General features: G+C 35.6%; 1 protein-coding gene and 2 long non-coding RNA genes across 6 annotated transcripts; 2 read left to right on the forward strand and 1 right to left on the reverse strand.

Moving 5' to 3' along the window:
• Positions 1-10,572: 10,572 nt before the first annotated feature.
• On the reverse strand, positions 10,573-11,523 carry LOC120262075 (EG45-like domain containing protein). 3 transcript variants are annotated; one of them, XM_039270127.1, is made up of 3 exons: positions 11,196-11,523; positions 10,809-11,126; positions 10,573-10,717 (listed from the first exon to the last, which is right to left on the reverse strand). In XM_039270127.1, exons 1-3 carry the CDS (start codon positions 11,381-11,383, stop codon positions 10,711-10,713), a joined length of 513 nt encoding a protein of 170 aa, XP_039126061.1. In that variant the 5' UTR covers positions 11,384-11,523; the 3' UTR covers positions 10,573-10,710. The 3 variants fall into 3 exon arrangements, with proteins under 3 accessions (XP_039126061.1, XP_039126063.1, XP_039126062.1); XM_039270129.1 differs by having other exon boundaries at positions 10,809-11,064; positions 11,196-11,519; XM_039270128.1 differs by having other exon boundaries at positions 10,809-11,106; positions 11,196-11,506.
• Positions 11,524-16,241: 4,718 nt separating this feature from the next.
• LOC120262219 lies at positions 16,242-17,160 on the forward strand. The gene is made up of 3 exons (XR_005536725.1): positions 16,242-16,411; positions 16,595-16,810; positions 17,075-17,160. It is a non-coding gene; the product is annotated as an uncharacterized LOC120262219 (long non-coding RNA).
• Positions 17,161-17,335: 175 nt separating this feature from the next.
• Positions 17,336-18,026, forward strand: LOC120262217. Of its 2 annotated transcripts, none has more exons than XR_005536724.1 (4): positions 17,336-17,383; positions 17,475-17,552; positions 17,653-17,718; positions 17,801-18,026. It is a non-coding gene; the product is annotated as an uncharacterized LOC120262217 (long non-coding RNA). The 2 variants fall into 2 exon arrangements; XR_005536723.1 differs by having other exon boundaries at positions 17,475-17,532.
• The last annotated feature ends 2,076 nt before the right edge of the window (positions 18,027-20,102 follow it).

Raw genomic sequence — 20,102 nt, forward strand, 5'->3', positions numbered from 1 at the left:
AGTTTGTATTAATTAGCATCAACAAGTCACACACATGATGAGAAATGCTATTTGAGCCGAACTCGCAGGCCGAATGACGTGGTTGCCGATGTGGCAACCACGTCATCAATTTTCTCTCTCCTATGTTTTTTAAAAAAAAACCACAAATTGAAGCCCGGCAGTACAAAATAACTGTGAGAAGGAAGGCCAAGCTGATAGTGATTCATTCCACAGGAGCCTACAGTTGATTGCTAAGCTTTATATGGAAGAGCAAATTCGCAAGGTTTAACCGGAAAATGTCACTGCATAAGAATGATTCCAAAATACACATAAAAAAAAACTCACCCACAGATCACGCCATTGTGAATTTGGTCATCTCAGAGGATCATAATCACAAATACCCATAATTGTGCCCATATATCTTAAGAACAAAGAGCGAAACTTTACATTTGTTCGTAGTGATTCAATGTAATAACATAAACATAATAAAAGGGAAAACATTCTCCAGAGATCTGTTCTTAAATTTTCCTGAAAATTTCAGGATTAAAGTGGTGATTATGCTTAACAAGTACATGTTGTTCCTTTGATAAATATTGATAATTAAAAGTTAAACTCAAAGGCTCTCATAATGATACCAACATGTGTTTACTGGATTCCAACAAAGGTATTAAAGAGAAGAGAGACTGATGAGCCTTGGATTATAATAAACAGTGAAAGAGCTTCGACTAGATGCAGCATGATCTTCCGCAGCAAGGACACCCATATGCATACTATCGGCAGAAAGCATAGAAGATAGCCTGCTCGCCGGCGAGGGAATGGCGTCCATGGGTTCTCTCACCGCAACCTCTTCGCCCATCTCTCTTCTTCTTTGGTTTGGAGACAAGATGAGGAACGACGCTTCAAAGACGAGATGAGGAGTCCTTCTGTCCAAGAAGGTCGCCGGTGAGGGGAGTGGCGTCCATGGGTTCTCTCACCGCAACCTCTTCGCACATCTCTCTTCTTTTTCAGTACGGCGGCTTCAAAGACGAGATGAGGAGGAGTTCGTTTCAACATAGGGCTTCAATTTGTGGTTTTTTTTTTAAACAGAGGAGAGAGAAAATTGATGACGTGGTTGCCACATCGGCAACCACGTCATTCGGCCTGTGAATTCAGCCTGCGAGTTCGGCTCAAATAGCATTTCTCATCAATATTATATACATGTTTATATGTATATTAGAGGGACTTAGGGAGGAGTAGGAAATTGGAAGCACCCCCTCTCTCTTCTCATTCACTCTTTCTTTCTCTATATATATGTATATAAATAATTCATTGAATTTTTATTTTCATTTTGTGTTTGGAACAAAATTAATATTTATTATTTAGATGTTTTATAAATTGGTTTATATAATATAAAAGAATTTTTTTTCCAAAAAGATAATGTTTAGCTTTCATTTATTACAAATTAGTTTATATAGAATAAAAAATAAAAAAAATTACAAATATTTATCAGTTAAATCCGTGATTTTTATTAGTTAGGATATAATATATATATATATATATAAACAATACATTTTCTATGGACATCCATAGATAAGAAATCTATGGATGTCCAATTATCAGCCGTTAGATCATGATCCAACGGACGACATAGATAAACATTAGTTACTGTAGTAACTACTGTTCATCAATGTTAACCGTTAAATTGAGATCCAATTGTTTATAATGAACATCTATTGATTTTTTTTTATCTATGGACATCCATAAAAGAATGATCCTCTTTAAAAAATATTTATAAAAAATTATTGTTTGGCCCCTTAATTTTATATTTTGTCTTGTATAAAAAATTATAAATGTATTGTTTTTTTATGTAACAATTGGATCGGCCAAACTACCATAAATATGTCGTTCAACTAATCTAATTATATTTTTTGAATTGAAAAAACTTCAAAAAAAAAAATTTATAATTTTTTATATAAGCACCCCCTTTAATTTGTTTTTGGTTCCGCCACTGCACATGACTCGTTGTTGTTAGATAAGCTCTGTCAACCACAAAGAGTTATGATGTGAGCTCACTTAATCATAGTGTGCCCAACATAGCACATTCATGGCATGCCATTTCCTAAGCGAGCTCAGTTAGGATTGCCCAATGGATCATGCATGTGGCTTGCTTTGACCTAGTCAATCTAGGCCCACACGAGCACCATGACGAGTCACGTGTGTGGTTCACCATGGCTTCGCAAGGTTTGTTTAAGTCATGATTTATTATGGCCTCATCGTGTTAGCCCTGGTTATGAACTGGCTATGCTCAACCTAATTGTGCCACCACAAATCAGGGACAGGTAGGGTGAGCTCGCATGAGATAGTGCTAGTCTCGGCAAGCTCACCCAACCTAGTGGAATAATATATATATATATATATATATATATATATAAGAGGTAAAAATGTAATATCATATAATTAAGTATTCTATTAGATATGTGTTTGAAAAAGTGATAAAAAATAAAAAGTTGAAGATTCTTTTTTGTTCCCTTAAAATCAAAGTTACTAAAATACAGTCTTAAATAAAATTAAATTGAGTAAATTAATTTTTTTTTTGTCACAACCAAACGTGGTTTAAGCACAATACCTAAAGAAAAGGATAAGGAGGCTCCAAACCAGTTTTTCCATGTATAACGTGGAATTCTGTTTTGGTCTCTTTCAGTTGGGACCATGTGCTGTGTTAGCCAGCTTTTAAAAATCCTGCTCAATTATGTGCTCAGAAGTCGGATAATGTGTCATTATTCATTTGAAATGTAGCCCGGCTTTCACATGAAAATGTCATTGTCATATCATTATCACCGTACAGAGATTTATGGATTTGCACATCTAAACATATTAGTAACTTTAGACCAAGTCTAGTTGAGAACAAACTTGCAATTAATAATATCAATTTGCCTTCAACTCTATACAATAACACAAATATATATTATAAAATTCAAGCAGCCAAAAGGATAATCCCTTTACAATCTTATTATATTTTATTCCATCCACTTTGACTTATTCCATAAAAAAATACAATAAATTTGACTCAATTACATGCGACTTCAATCAGGGTTACATGAATTTATTGGTAAAACCTAAGCTTATCCAGATACAAAGCTATCTTGATCCTAAACCTATTTGGATCCTAAACATATCTAAATTCTAACCCTAAACAGATACAAATTACCCTTGTATCCTACCATGAGGGCGTTTTCCTCGCACCCCTAACCTATCAAACCGATGCTCCCCCAATAGGACAGATGCTGTCGCGCCACTTCACTCCATTCTTTGCATCTGCTCATTTATTTGTGTATATGATCCACACACAACAAAACCTAAACCTCACAATTCTACTACTTCTTGTTTTATGACTGTTGATGTGGCAATGGATCAAAATTCATCTATTAAGGGAGAAGCTGGAATATTCATATATACATCATTCTTAACCCTAGCCGCAGTGGAGTTATTCATCATCAAATTTCTCTTCAGGTTGAAAGCTTTGAGAACCTGTCCATTGATCTTCCAGTGGTTCCATCATTTTCATCTCTTGCTATTGGCTTGAATCTTATGGGTGCACCTGGAAAAAGTTTCATCGTTGAACTTGCTAGGTGAGGAGTTTGTCCTTCCTGGGTTTGCATATTATGGCGGTGGAGTGAGGCTGAAAATCCTTGCATGAAAGAGGCCAATTCATAGTTAGGACAGTACATCAGCACGCCTACCCCAGACTAGACATTTTTACTTAAATTTCTGCAAAAAATTATTTATACTTGCATACTTTACAAAATATTATTGCCGAACATCATCAAGGAGGATCATATTAAACTTTGTGGTGATTTCTATAATGGTTCAATCAACTATGAACGCCTTAATTGGGTTCACATCGCTCTTATTGCTAAAACAAGAGCTCCAATTAAGGTCTCAGAATTTAGACCTATCAATCTCATCAATTCTACTTGCAAAATCATTTCCAAGATTCTCGCTTCTAGATTGAGTCAAGTGATTAATTTTCTAGTCGATGACTCTCAATATGGATTCATTAAGGGCAGATGCATTGTAGATAACATTATTGCTGCCCAGGAAGTGATTTTTAATATTCAAAAAAAGAAACTCCTCGATTTTGCATTTAAAGTTGATTTTGCAAAAGCCTTTGAGTCACTAGACTAGAATTTTCTCCTTGAGATTCTAGCAGCTAGAGGCTTTGGCAATCATTGGATTAATTAGATACATACCATTCTCAAAATTGCAAAAACACAAATTCTCGTTAATGGAACTCCCCAAGGATATATCCGCTGCAAAAGGGGCTTAAGACAAGGTGATCCTCTTTCACCTCTTCTTTTTTCTTTAGCAGCAGGTACACTCAGTGCTATGTCAATCATGCTATAAATTCCAAAGTGCTAATTGGAGTTCAACTCAATCAATCGATTAGCATTTGTCATTTGCAATATGCAGACGATCTAATCATTTTCTCTGCTGGAGGACACGAAGATCTCCAAATCATCGAATTAATACTTTATCTCTTTGAAGGTTGCTCTAGTCTTTCAATTAATTAACAAAGAGTTGTTTGTTTTCCACAGATTATGGTTTTCAACCACATCTTTCCTCGGCAAGAATTCTTAACAGCAAAAGGGATTGTCTTCCTATCACATACTTGGGGGTACCCCTTCGGGAAGACGCCCCAGACAAAATGATTAGACAAAGCTTATTGATTATGTCCGATCCAGACTCTCTCCCTGGAAAACTATGTATCTTTCACTGGGGGGACGTCTAACCCTTATTAACTCCGTTCTTTCGACCCTTCTAGTTTACTGGATGTCAATATTCAAACTGCCAGCTTGTGTCATTCATAAGATTGATAAGATCATGAGTGATTTTTTGTGGAAGGGGCCAGATCTTGGACCAAAGGGTATCAGATTGCTTGCATGGAAAAGGATTTGTCGTCCCCGTAATATGGGTGGTTGGGGTATTCTTGATCTTCAGGAATTCAACAAAGCTTTACTTGGAAAATGGTGGTGGAAGATCACTACTATATCGAATTCCTGTTGGTCCAAGATTATCAATGCAAACTATTCTAATAGTGAGTTTACTAGATTATTATTTCAAAATCCACCAAGAAATAAATCCTTCTTCTGGGCAGGGATTAACACCATTCTACCTTCTTTTCGATCATGCATTAATTACCAAGAGAACACATATTCTTGGCCTCTTGAGAAAAATCGTATTTTCACTGGTTAAATCACTCTACAATTTCTTAATCGATGGAGGACTTTGCAGTTAGCTATATTCTCATTTTTGGAAACTCAAATCTCCAAGCAAAGTAACTTTATTCTGTTGGCTGGTCAGGGAAAACAAAATTCTTACTCTTAAAAATTTATTCAAAAAAAGGCTGCAATCCAAATGCCACTGACACATGCATTCTATGTCACAATAACTCAGAAACAGTGGAACACCTCTTCCTGGAGTGTAAATTCTCGGAGCGTATTTGGTCTTTTTTCAAACAAATCCTTGATATTGATTCCTCTCCACCCTCAGTTTCCAATATCTGGTCCAATTGGATCCCCACTTTAACTTCTTCTTTTAGGAACATGTGGAATCTTTATTCTAGAGCCATCATCTAGACTATTTGGTGGAAAGAAACAATCGCATCTTTAATTATAATTGTTCACCTGTCTTATCTATAATTTATAAGTCTGCTAATATGCTGCTTTCTTGGCTTTCAACATATATCGGGTCTCATCAGCATGAAACTTCAAGAGGTCTCCCAGAGAATCAAGCGCTCCCTCAACACCCTAAGCACCAGACATACAGATCATATTGGCGATTCGGCGCACATTACTGATCCAGAGTAGTTCTTCTCTATTTGCTACTGGGCAGGCCTATGTCTCCAGATGGTAGCCTTCGCCGATCCAGCCTATTACCTTACTCTTGTTGTCCCTCTCTACTTTTTTATTGTTCTGTTCATTGCTCTCCTCATCTCTGGTGAGGATTTCATACCATTTTTATTTCTAGTTCTTCTTGTTGTCTCAGACCGCTGTATTTCTCTGTACTTGACAACGCCCCTTGTATGTGAATCGCAAGTGCATGGGTTTATCGAAGTAATAAATCCCAAGTGAGTGGGTATCGTATCCATATGGAATAGTGAATAGAAACACAATGATTGCTATTTAACTAGGATGAGAATGAATCAATAATGGTGTGAATATGATTGATATGAAAAGACTAAAAGAAATAAGAAAGAGAGGCACGATAAAATGAGAGAAAAGGCAATCGATTAAAGTGGGGCACTCGGACAATGCTCCCCCTATGACTAATGTTTCAAGTGCAAGACCAACTATTATGTCTCCTAATTGACGATTAATGAGTCGTGAAAATCCTTAAACACACGGTCCTAAACTTAAAGTCAACCGTTACTAACTCTACACTATGTCCCGATGGAGAAATTGATCAATCTCAACACCTCACACTGTGTAGAGTTACAAGACACTCTAGGGATTCCAAGTGATAAACCCTATTCCAATGTATAGATCTAACCCTTTGGTCAAGGCGAAAGACCCCTACTCACAATTAAGCCATAGGTGCTATAGTCATTTCAACGCTTCACTCCGTTGCCTGTGCAAAAGCCCCAGCGGAGGGCATCCCTTAACCCATTCACTCTACTATGATCGCAAAGAACTCTTGGAACATGGAGGTAGGATAAATCACATCGGAAGGAAAAGGGGACGCTCCGCTACCTCTCGACTCACCCTCTCGACCCTCTCTAACCTTGCTTTGTCTAACCCTCATAGTGTGTCACTCATCCACAAAAGTTACCAAGACGGTCTCTCAACCCTAGTGTCACTCTAAGGGAGAACTCATTCAGCAAGCATTCAAGATTAGAACTTAATTAGAAACATCAATTAAGGAAAGCATGATAAAAGGGCAATGAAACAAAAAAGCATCCTAGGATTTACAAAATCCAAGTACCCACTAGGGGTTTTAGCTCTCCATGGAGCAAGATACAATCAATAATGAAATCAAAAATAAAAACATGCAATCCATAGTAAAACCCCCTCAGTATTTGTGTCGATGGTATTGTGGAGTGGTCTCGTCCTCTCCAATGGTCCCTTGTCAAGCCTAGGGCATACCTCGTCGGATCGGTGCCGATTAAAACTCCCCCAATAACTATCTTCCAAGAGAAACCCGGTGTCAAAGCCATAGAACCACTCCAAAAGCCTTGTCAAAGCCTCTCTAAACCCTAGCCATTGGCCTCTCAAATGTTGGAGAAAAGATTGGAAAAAGAATGCTGAAATCGGGCTGAAAAACGGCTTTAAATAGGCTGGAATAGGGCATCTACATGGTCATTTGGATGTTCCACACGCCCCTGTGGAATTTCCACACGAGCGTGGGGAATTTCCACACGCCCGTGTGGATTCTCTGAAATTCAGATTTTTGACCGTCTGTGAACAGTAACTATTACAGTAAATTGCTACATTGATTTACTGCATTAACCTGCTACAGTACCCCCCTCCCCGCCAAAACACTCTCGAATCCACTCTTCATCGAGGCAACATAAACAATCACATGTTTATGCCGTAGATCGCGTCGTTTTTTTAATAAACGGGTTCATTGGTGAAGATCTTGCGATCATTGCACAAGTTGGGATACGTAAATATGACTGCATTCGTGCCTCTCCAACTCATTGTAATTACTTGAATACATGGAGGTTGGCACACATTCACATATCTTAGAGCCCCACTTGTGTCTTCGCGTTTGTTCCTTCCAAGATTCCACCAAATAGTGCATTCATGATCTACTTTTGACTTTTTTTCTTAATACTTAGCTTGACAACCCTACATGCGCAAAAGAACACAAATACACATGTATTAGTGCTTAAACCTAATAAAAGTAATGCTCAAACGTAAGGAAAGAACACTTCGCATTTTTAACATACAAGCACTCATCAGTACTCTTCTTATTTTAATAAATTTGTGGTTTATTCACTTTATTAAAAAAAAACATATTGTAACATTTCCTTTTTAACATGGAGGGTCTCACTTTCATAGTGATATAAGTATACAAGAATTATTAGCGTAGGGATTTTTCATATTTGACTTTGCTTCCACTTAATAGAATTCTCTCAGCGATACACTATACAAGCTTTAAGGTATTGATTTTTAGCATGACCTCATTGCTGGAAGATGCAAGTTTAATTAAGTTGTCATTTTCTTACAACTTGGAGGCCTCATGATGTTCTAGTTTATAAGCATCTTTGAATCAAGTTACAGAGACTTTTCATATTTGATCTTTCTTTCATTTAGAACTTCTATCTCATTTAAATATTCAACTTGACCTTGCTGATCATAGAGAATACAAGCTTGAAATATAACATCTTCTTTCCATGAGAGAATGATATATGATTGTATCTAACAGAATTTATGTGGTTATATATATATATCGCAATACGTTTTCTACAGACATTCGCAAAGTGTCCACACAAAATGATAAGAAAGAGAGAAAAAGAAGAGAGACAGAGATAAGGATGAAAAGAGAACAGACAATAGGAGCAAGGTGGGTTCGTTGGTTTTAAAAAAAAATAATTTAGGATGTGTGTAATTCGGGTTGGATAGCCGTGAAGGATAATTGTATGGTGATTGAATAGTTGTGATGTGAGAACTGTACATCCCACTTTGTATTATGCATCACACTCAGCACTGTTCATAGTAATATTAATAATACTGTTCAGTATATTATTTATGTGTAACGATTAGATTTGAATTCAACAGCTGAAATACGGATGCCCATAAAACTTTTATTTACAAACGTCTATGGAAGACTGACCCTATTTATATATGTATTTCAATTACATCATATTTGCTTATAGATGAGCATTATTTTCCTGTCAAACATTTTATAATTTTTTTATTTTTTAAATAATTATTTAAATAAATATTCAATTAAAATAAGAAATGTATTTATATTTATAAATATGTATTATAATTCTGAAAAATAAATTTTAAAATGTTTAATTTTATTAATATTAATTAAGTCAAAATATAATTACTTTATTTATATGAATTTTTCCTTCAACTAACTATTTGACAATAAAAAATTTCTTGTTCTCACATTTTTCATCTAGCTGAACATAATGTTAAATTATCTACAAGTAAGATCATGATGTTAGTGCGTGTATAGCATACCATAATCCTTATCTAAATCGTTTACCTGATATATATATATATATATATATATATATATATATATATATAAAGAATAAAATGAAATAAATAAAATATTTTCACTTTTAAAGTAAAACACAAAATTTCGCAATATAGTTAGATAACAATAATTTTAAAGTTTAAGAAAATCAGGAAAAAAAATTATATATCGTAACTTCTTAACCAAATTTCACATGATCCAAAAACCCAAAGAGTTCTTCAAGTATCCCAAATCATCTACATATTTACAAATAGTGTTATTTTTTTATTATTTTAATTTCATTTCAATTTTATTCTATTTTTATTTTTATTTTTATTTTTTATCTCTTTTTTACCTTCTATTTGTCTCACAAGCACACTAACCGAAGCAAGCTTGTGCATGCACTTCAGAGAGCTTACCCTTGCCATGTGGCCCAGCAAACTCTTAGAGGCTGACCAAGTTTGCCTTAGCATCAACAAGTCACACACATGACTCGTTGTGGTCAGGTAAGCTCTGTCACCACAAGGAGCTATGATGTGAGCTCACTTAATTATAGTGTGCCCAACATAGCACATTCATGGCATGCCATTGCCTTAGCGAGCTCAGCCACGATTGCCCAGTGGATCATGCCTGTGGCTGGCTTTGTCCTAGTCATTCTAGCCCACACGATCACCATGACGAGTCACGCGTGTAGTTCACCAAAGTTTATTTAATTCATGATTTATTGTGATCTAGTCGTACTATTTTTTATTATGAACCAGCTAAGCTCAACCCAATTGTGCCACCACAATTCATGGGCAGGTAGGGTGAGCTCTCATTTGACAGTGCTAGTCTCCGCAAGCTCACCCAACCTAGTGAGCTCAATGGAGGAAATGGAATAATATATATATATATATATCAAAGGTGTTAAAATGCAATTTCATATGATTAAGTAATAAGTATGCTATAAGATATGTGTTTGAAAAAGTGAGAAAAAAATTTGAAGATTCTTTTTTGTTCCCCTAAAATCAAACTTACTAAAATACAATTTTGAATAAAATTAAATTGAGTAAATCAATTTCGTTTTGGTCACAACCGAACGTGGTTTAAGCACAATACCTAAAGAAAAGGATAACGAGAGGCTCCAAAACAGTTTTTCCATGTATAACGTGGAATTCTGTTTTGGTCTCTGTCAGAGTTGGGACCATGTCCTTTGTTAGGCGGCTTTTAAAAATCCTGCTCAAGTATGTGCTCGGAAGTCGGATAATGTGTCATTATTCGTTTGAAATGTAGCCCGGCTTTCACATGAAAATGTCATTGTCATATCATTATCACCGTACAGAGATTTATGGATTTGCACATCTAAACATATTAGTAACTTTAGACCAAGTCTAGTTGAGAACCAAACTTGAAATGAATAATATCAATTTGCCTTCAACTCTATACAATAACACAAATATATATTATAAAATTCAAGCAGCCAAAAGGATAATCTCTTTACAATCTTATTATAACTGATTCCATCCACTTTGACTTATTCCATAAAAAAATACAATAAATTTGACTCAATTGCATCTTCAATCAGATCCTGTGGGAGAAAAAGATAGAAAGGAGTTCTGTAAAACATTGCTGATTTAATTCAAACATAGAGCAAATTAAACACTGAGTTTCAAACTTACTGTGTGAATTCAATATTGATAACTGGAGAAGATTTATTGGCAATTTGCAGAAATGCAGCGTCTGAGAGGGTCATGGTGGTGCCATTCAGTGAAGGATTAGAGTCCAACATTGATGCCTGGTTTATGACTTCAACTCGAATGGTTTGATCAGCAATGCATGATTCTGGGGATGAACTGAGACATCTCACCAAATACTGCCTCCCACAGCATGCTCCATTGTCCCAAATTCCATCCCCAGCAGCAGCAAAAATGTTATCTGCTGGAAATTGACTTGGATCATCACCATAACAAACTGTTGCTGTGGATGTTAATGTACAACTGAGAATGATTCAGAAACAATGAGATATAAGATGAGAGATATTCCGAGAAGGTTTTGAGACTGCTTACGAAGATATGGTGGGCCATAATATGCTGCGGTACCGACGTCGGCAGATGTCTGGTGGTGGTGGTGGTGGTGGAGGAGGAGGAAGAAGAGGAGGAGATTGAGGAACTTGAGAGGCATGTTTGCACGACTTTAAAATCAGAAGCCAGTTGCAAAAACAAAGCTTCTTTTTATGATGGTTTGAATGGCTCATTGCTGTTTGATAACTACTGGCTTTAATTTGTTTGACTTGGTAAAGGAGTTCTGTAGTCTATAAACATTAGAATCCAATGAAGAGAATACAATGCATAAAGACGCCTCGTTGTTAGTCTAGCAAAGAAACTTATTCGTTTTTGTTTTCTTTACTTTTCTTAGCTATCGGTTGGCATTCAAAACAATTTATTGTAGGGCTTTTCTGTGTGGGGGAGATGTGATTATATAGCTCCATATGGCGATGACTTGGGTCGTCTCTGAAAAGGCCTTGATGGAAAAACTTGCTTCTTATCAATCTGGTCATTGATAACAAACAATCGAGATATCTATCATCCTTTCAATGAGAATAGATTCCTGGTTATTGATAATTTGGGTTGTCTCTAAGAAGGCCTTGATGAAATTGTTTGTTTTGATTGTTCTCATCAATCTGATTATTTGATAACAAGCAACGGAGGGAGACAGCTTTTGATTCACACTATTTTTTCTTTCATATACAAAGTTAATAACTCAATATATTTGTTTTTTTACTTTGCAAGTAAGCAATCAATAGCAGTAAAAAACTAATAAAAAACATTGCTGAGTTTTAAATTTTCATGAACACCCTATTAGCACTACAATAAAAATCTTAAATCATCACAAAAAAAATTAGCTCAAAAAAAAAAATAATCATGACAAATTTGTCACAATATTTGACATGGAACTAACAAACTGTGTCAAATATATAATTTTTTTAAAAATATAAAAATTTTTAAAAAATATATTTTTAATTTCGTACCAAATATATAAATTTAATAATTTTACATAATTTATTAACTTAAATATAATAATATATATTAATATCGTGCCAAAATACAAATATAATAGTATATTAATACTGTGCCAAAAATATAAATGTATTACTACCGTGCCAAATTCCGTACTAAAAATAAAATATAATAATATATTAAGATCGTGCCAAATCAATGCAAAAAGATATAAATATGGTAATGTATTAATACTGTGTCAAATACCGTGTCAAAAATATAAATTAAGTAATATGTTCATATCATGTCAAAAACCGTACAAAAAATACAAATATAATAGTACATTAATACCATGCCAAAAATACAAATATAGCAATATATTAATACCATGCCAAAATGCAGTGCCAAAAATACAAATACCATGCCAAAAATATAAATATAGCAATATATTGATATCGTGCAAAATGCGGTGCCAAAAATACAAAATAATAATTATTTTATTTATACCATGCCAAAAATATAAATATAGTAATATATTAATACCGTGCCAAATGCAGTGCCAAAAATACAAATATAATAATTTATTTATTTATACCATATTAAATACCATGCCAAAAATATAAATATAATAATTTATTAATACCGTGCCAAATGTAGTGCTAAAAATACAAATATAATTATTAATTTATTTATATTGTGCCAAAAATTATAAATATAGTAATATATTAATATCGTGCCAAAAATATAAATATAATAATTTATTAAACCGTGTCAAATGTAGTGCTAAAAATACAAATGTAATAATTAATCTATTCATACTGTGCCAAAAATATAGATATAGTAATATATTGATACCGTGCCAAATGTGGTGCCAAAAATATAAATATAATAATTTATTTATTTATACCGTGTAAAAAATATAAATATAATAATTTATTAATACCGTGCCAATTGCAGTGCCAAAAATACAAATATGATAATTAGTTTATTCATATATTGTCAAAAATATAAATATAGTAATATATTAATACAGTGCCAGATGTGATGCCAAAAATGCAAATATAAAAATTAATTTATTTCTACCTAAATAAATACGGTGCTAAAAATATAAATATGATAATTTATTAATACCGAGCCAAATATAGTACCAAAAATATAAATATAATAATTTATTTATTTATACTATGCCAAATATCGTGCCAAAATACTAATATAATTAAAATTTGAAAAAAAAAACAAATTTTATTTCCTAAAACTCCATCTCTAACCCAAATCTTAAAAGCGCAGTCCTCTGCCAACCGCTTCACGCACCATAAATCATCCTCCCAGTAGAGTTGCTGCCATTGCGGATCCCTTCTCGGGGCGGCTCGCAGCTCGCCACCTCCGCCGCCACCACCCCAACCCCTCCGGGCATTCTCGCCATGTTGTGCGCTTGCCCGCATAGAGCTCTCGCCATCTCCGCCGCCTCCTCCCCTTCACCTCCAACCCTATAGAGAAAATATACTCCAAACGGATGGAATAGATCCGGCACCGACAGGATCCTCAACACTACTAGCCCACGCCAACCCCCTCTGGAACCTCACCGCTCCCCGGATCTCCAATCGAAACACATCTTTACAGTTCCAAACACTCACCACTGCCGACGATGTCGGGGGATCGAAGAGGAAGGAGCTAATCCCTGCCTAGGCCGTCCCCTGGGGCACAGCCACGAAGGTGTCGAGCATGGTGCGGTCCCTCCACCCGAACAACTCTCAATCACAACCCTATCAACCTACAAACTCACAGAAGACAGGACTGCAAACATATTCAACTTCAAATCAAGAGGAAACAAGACCAGTTCAACTGAGATTCAACAAAAGGGGGATCCGGAAACAATATCCAAAGATCCAAAACCCTAATGTAAAAATGATCAACCAACAATAGAGGAATCCGAGGATGGCTCCTGGGGATTCAGAACCCTAGAACACGTCACCGATATACAGAGAAACATACAGAGAAAGAAAAAGAAGAAGATGAGAGTTCTAGATCTGATTTTCTGCCCTAATTTCCAGGTTCATTAGGCTTTTATATCTCCAGCTTGCCACATCAGATGCCAACTCAGCTTCCATTTACTCTTACTGCTGCCCTGCCCGCCATGTCATCCACTAACTTCTGATTTATTTAATAGACTGCATCAACTATCTCCCCCTCAAACCATCCTTGTCCTCAAGGATTTAGTGCACAAAAGTCTGGAAATTGTTTCTGCAGTGCTTCATAATACTCCCAAGTAGCCTCCTCCCTAGATGAATCAGACCACTACACTAGCAATTTAACCCTAGCCCCGTTACCTCTCTTCACCAATTGACGCTCCAAGATTGCTACAGGAGCTCTCACATCTTCACCTTTCCCTGTCAAGCATTCAGGCCAAGTTGCAGTCACAGATTGCTCTCCAATCTTTTTCTTCAATTGAGATATGTGGAAAACATTATGTATTTTTGCTTCTGCAGGTAACTGGACTTGATAAGCCACCCTTCCAACCTTCTCAATCACCTGGTAGGGCCCAAAGTATTTGGAAAATAGCTTTTGGTTAATACTCTTATTCACTGAAGTTTGCCGATATGGTTGTAATTTGATGTATACCCAATCATTCACTTGAAATTCCCTATCAGTTCTGTTTTTGTCAGCTAGCTGCTTCATTCTATTCCTTGCCCTTACCAAATTCTCCTTGAGTGTCTTAAGCACATTCTCTCTCGCCAGCAAGCTTCGATATAATAATTCAAATTTAGAACTGGATGCCTTATATGGCAAATGCATTGGGGGACCTCAACCATAAACTATCTCATAAGGAGTGCCCTGGATTGATGAATGATAACTTGTATTGTACCACCATTCCGCCAAGGGAAGCCATTTAACCCACTCCTTCGGCTTATCTCCTGTCATGCAACGAAGATATTGTTCTAGGCACCTGTTAATCATCTTTGTTTGCCCATCCGATTGAGGGTGATAGGCTGTGGAATAATTCAACTTAACCCCCTGGATTTTAAACCGCTCCTTCCGAAAATTACTCACAAAAACTGGGTCCCTATCACTGACAATGGACTTTGGCAACCCATGCAATATATATATGTGATCCATAAAGATTTGAGCAACTGTCAAAGCAGTGTAGGGATGAGATAGTGCTATGAAGTGTGCATATTTACTGAGCCTGCCAACAATAACCATTATAGTATCCTTCCCTTGTGAGCTAAGCAACCCTGTGATGAAATCCATGCTCAATTCTTCCCAGATTCCTTCTGGAATGGGTAATGGCTGTAGCAGTCCCGCAAGGGCAGTATTTTCGGCCTTGTTCCTTTGACACACTTCACATTGCCGCACGAATGTCTTCACATCGTTTTTCAATCCCTTCCAATAAAAATGACTGCCAATTGTCCTCTTTGTTACTTCTACTCCCGAATGCCCACCTCCAATGATAGTGTTGCCTTGTACATTGATTTTGTTAGCAGTGCTAATTCAGGATCCTCCGAGCAGCTCTTTTGTATCTTCTCCCACAATTCAGACTAGATGATGGAAATTGCTGAGATTGTGGGTCTTCTAGACAGAGCATCGACTACTATATTTTTGGATCCCTTCTTGTACAACACCTAAAAATAAAGGCCTAGTGGTGAAGGATGCTCACCACTTATATGCACACAAGGAGTCCATCTCATAGTCGATGTGGGACTAAAGGAGTTAGTTCATTTGCAATCATTACATTACCCCACCGATCAAGACACTGACGCCCTCGTCAGTCCGGTTAATCTGGGTGCCTAACCAACAATACTTCACTCAGGGCACTTCACTCAGACTCCAGCGCGCAGCCAGCCAGCCTGGTCAGAACCCTCCCTGGTCAGAACCCTCTGTGGCCAGCGCACCTGACCGAACCTGACGAGTCGTGCCCAACATCGACTCTCAACAAAAGCACCATTGTTATGCACACAAGTGGTGAGGAGAGCGTGTCACCAAAAGACCGGCCTAGTGGTGAAGGATGCTCATCACTTATATGCACACAAAGAGTCCATCTCATAGCCGATGTGGGACTAAAGAGGTTAGTTCATTTGCAATCATTACACTTACACATTGTTTTTGATGCTAGTCTTGCTAGAGCTTCTATTATATCAGCCCATATTTATTCATGGTCTTATCTACAGGCAGTTTATAATACAAATAAATTTGCGAGGCTTATTAGAGGAAAGAAGCGGCTTTAAAACTGGCTTGACTATAATCAGATCAAATTTGAAAAACATCCGGATAAGTGACCCACTAGAATGGTATTGCCTCCTCTAAACTCAATTTGCTTGATCTATGCGAAGAAATCATCATCATCATTATTGTTTTTAACATTTTAGTGTTAATTCTATTTCTGTTCAAGATGTAGGCTCTTGCCTATGTATATCTAAAACTAATGATTGTTTTGTATGACATACTGGGTTTCTCGCCCTTTGTGGTGAAAGGTGGGTGCAATTGACTTCTATGCAGAGAAGATCAAAGAACTTGATAAAAGAGTGAGCATTATATCTACTTCAATAGTGTTTTTCTTAGATTATAGCTGAGGATCGTGCATGATAAGTTCAAAGAGGATGTTAATCAACGCCTCCTGAACTACAAGAATACCATCGAGGAGTTCCAAGCTGATCAAATGGAGCTTAAAACAAACTTGGAGAGGCAAAGTAGGCGAAATTACATTTGCTGTTCAATTTGATATAGAACAGAATCTCATGCTTTCAGTAATTCTAAGGTTCTGCTAGTAATTTCCTTTTCGCTAAGTTAGGGATCTGGCATGTCCTTCAATTGACTACAGTAGCCTTGAAGCTTCAAGGCTCTAGTGGTCCCTCTCCATATTAGTCTGGCAAAAGAATACATTATATTCTATTTGGTTTTTGTTTGTAAAATGCCTTTAACTTTGCTGATTTCTTTGGTTCTTTTGTACTCAGAAGCATCGCACTTAAAGCTTCTTCTGTGAGTTGAAGATCAAATAAAGGTTGAACTACATGTTGCTATAACAAGCATATTAGAAGTCCATAGGCAAGTTTTCTGCAAACTAGTAGTGATAATTTATTACTAGGTACTTATTTTAATTTTTCTATTTGGGATGTACAACTTTCCACGAACCATCACACATCTCTGGTTTGGATGATTTTCGAAAATGTCAGCTTTTTATTTATGCCCTATTCAGGTTTTGTTTGCTTCTGTGCAGGAGAGAAGGAAACATCCGAGCAGAAAACCTAAGGACCGAGTTCAAGGTTTTAGTTTTTATAAGCTTTTGCATTGATTTTTTGTTAGGAATTTAAAATGAAGGCTGGTGTTTATGCTGTTCTTAATGCCTTTTTTTAGGTGTTTGTAATGGCTCAGGAATGGAACTCAGTTGCCAAATCATAAGATATTGGAAACGGTACTTGATAAGCTTCAGAAGTAAATGTGGCATTAGTCTTTGTCTCTTGATCTTTTGCTACTTTGAAATGTGCTTTGTGTTGAAAGATACATACATATATATATATATATATATATATAGTTGTTTGTGTGTTGTGGCAGGAAGGACACTTATGGAGTTTTTGCAGAGCTTGTTGATCAGGAAGAGGTCTGTAGGGAAGTGTGAAGTTATTGGTGAGTTTTGAAGGGTGTGCTGACCATGATTTTGTATTGATTGTTTGTTTTTGCAGCTCCTTGATTATCATGATGTTATTGAGCATCCAATGGTTTTTGGACAGTAAGGAAGAAGCTTGCCTTATAACTCATAGCTCCCCACCCTGGGATTGAGGAATTGCTTTACAGTCCAGTAGAAAACTCACTGCACAAGTGAGCAAGAAAACTATTATTAATTCATCGGATGTTTTGTTATTCATTTCATTCAACTTCTACCTATTTTGTTAAATTGTGTTCTTAAAGTTGTCGGTAAATTTGTAACTTTAGTAACATTTTTGTTCATTTTTCCCTCAAATCAATATAAAATATATAATATATTTTAATAAAATTAATTTCATATAAATTATATTTTTCATAGAATAAACAAAAGTGTGCAAAAAGCGGTAACAAAAAAATCGTGGTAAAAATTGTACCAAATACCGTGAAAAAAAAAGTATAGTATATACATTCGTGCTAAAATTGGTGTTAAATACCGAATCAATAAAATCATGCAAAAATCGTGGCAAATAAAGAACCAAAGTCCGTACCAAAAATCAATGACAATGTTTGGCACAATAGTAAAAAGTTGTGCCAAAAACAGTGACAAAGTTTGGTACGATATAAAAAGACGGTGGCAAAATGTATTTGTGACCATTCTATAGGTACAATTATTTTTCGGTGCCAAAGTCGATTTGGCACGGTTTTTAAACTTATTTCTGTGCAAATTCTACCTTGTCGATTTAGGATTTTCTTGTAGTGTAGTAATAATCGATCTAATCAAATTAGGGTTAAGAAAAATCGATCTAATCATAGTATATATTCGGATAAAGTTTAAATATGTAGAGTGGGACCCATTTTGGGATCATTATATCTTTAGCAAATTAGTTCATACTAATTTTAATAATCACAATCATGCCCATCAACAAATTACAATTTAATCCAAATATTAGAGTATTCATATGTGAGACCCCAATATAATATTTTACATATTGGTCCTCTATCAATAAATATTCCATATAAGTGAGTATGATTAGACTACCAAATCCAATGGCACTGTTAACCCCCACTTATATGTCTGTTTCCTTATACTATTGGACATAAAACAATTTTAAAAACATGTATAATAATATATATTTATATATAGTAGAATACTTTCAAAAAATTAACCGGCCAGATTTTTATCCAACACATAAGAAACACAATATAGAATATTTTCTCCTACAATAGGAGTATAGATCCCATATTAAATAACTACAAACCTTCATGTATTTATTATATAACCTGACGTATATAGCCTGCAATTAGCATCACTAATTGACACTATCAAAGTAATTTAATTTATACATAAGATTTAATAACATCCTCTAGTAATAAGGTTTTTTTGTAATAAAATAACTCTTTTGTTCTATGACAGTGTTTAGTCTAAGAGTTCTGTATGGTCCAGTTCAATATTTGTCAATGACAAATACTCACAATATTACTAAAAGTCTCCACTCTATCACATATAATAGTACAACATGTGATAACTAATAATGAATACAAAATCATATTTTATTTCATAGTTGTGAACTATTTTGGATTGCAAGAAGCATAGATAATCATATCTCACTTTAATGATCTCTATCATTAATTTGAAATCTATACAATACAAGCCCATAATAATATATCATTAAATATAAAGAATACAATGTCCATAATTATCCATGCAACAAAATAAAACTATTTTATTATTAAATAATAACTAAAATTGGCTTTGTACTTTGTAGGGCATACTAGTTTTTCACACCCTATTGTTAATATTAGCAATGTAGCTCCTAAGTTTTAAAAGCATTTTTTTAATAAATAATTATTTTATCATTGGGGCTCATTGCCATGTAAGATGTTATGGTAGTCCACATAATTGACCAGTGGTTAAAACCATTTTAAAAATTTTATTGATCGAAATAAAAAAAATCTTAATCATCGCTGCAATAGGTCACACGCAATAGGCAAGTGATAATATGTGGTTAACTCTCATATGGAAGGTAGAACAAGGGGTGGTAAAAGAATAAGGAATTCCTAACCCCGCAGGGACTCAACCCGACAAGGGTAAGGATCACCTTAATTTTCCCCTCACGGAGGCAGGGACATGAGCCAACCTGTCGTTTCATGAAATGGGGCCTGAGTGGGGATGGCATTCTCCCCACCTTGCTAGGATCCCTGACCCGATAATATTGTATATTAGCCATTTAATATTTACATGATTACGGGGGCGTTTGGTTGCAAGGAATGGAGAGAAGATTGAAGGAGGAATGAAAATGCGGAGGAATGGAAAATGTATGGAATGAAAACTATGTTTGG

The sequence above is a fragment of the Dioscorea cayenensis genome, chromosome 5, assembly GCF_009730915.1.
Source record: "Dioscorea cayenensis subsp. rotundata cultivar TDr96_F1 chromosome 5, TDr96_F1_v2_PseudoChromosome.rev07_lg8_w22 25.fasta, whole genome shotgun sequence".
NCBI classification, from domain to species: domain Eukaryota; kingdom Viridiplantae; phylum Streptophyta; class Magnoliopsida; order Dioscoreales; family Dioscoreaceae; genus Dioscorea; species Dioscorea cayenensis.

Excerpts from the sequence above, each read along its gene's own strand:
- LOC120262075 (XM_039270127.1), bottom strand. The coding sequence starts at position 11,383 with ATGAGCCATTCAAACCATCATAAAAAGAAGCTTTGTTTTTGCAACTGG. Across the intron at positions 11,127-11,195 it reads TTATGGCCCACCATATCTTC|TTGTACATTAACATCCACAG; the intron begins GTAAGCAGTCTC and ends AATCATTCTCAG.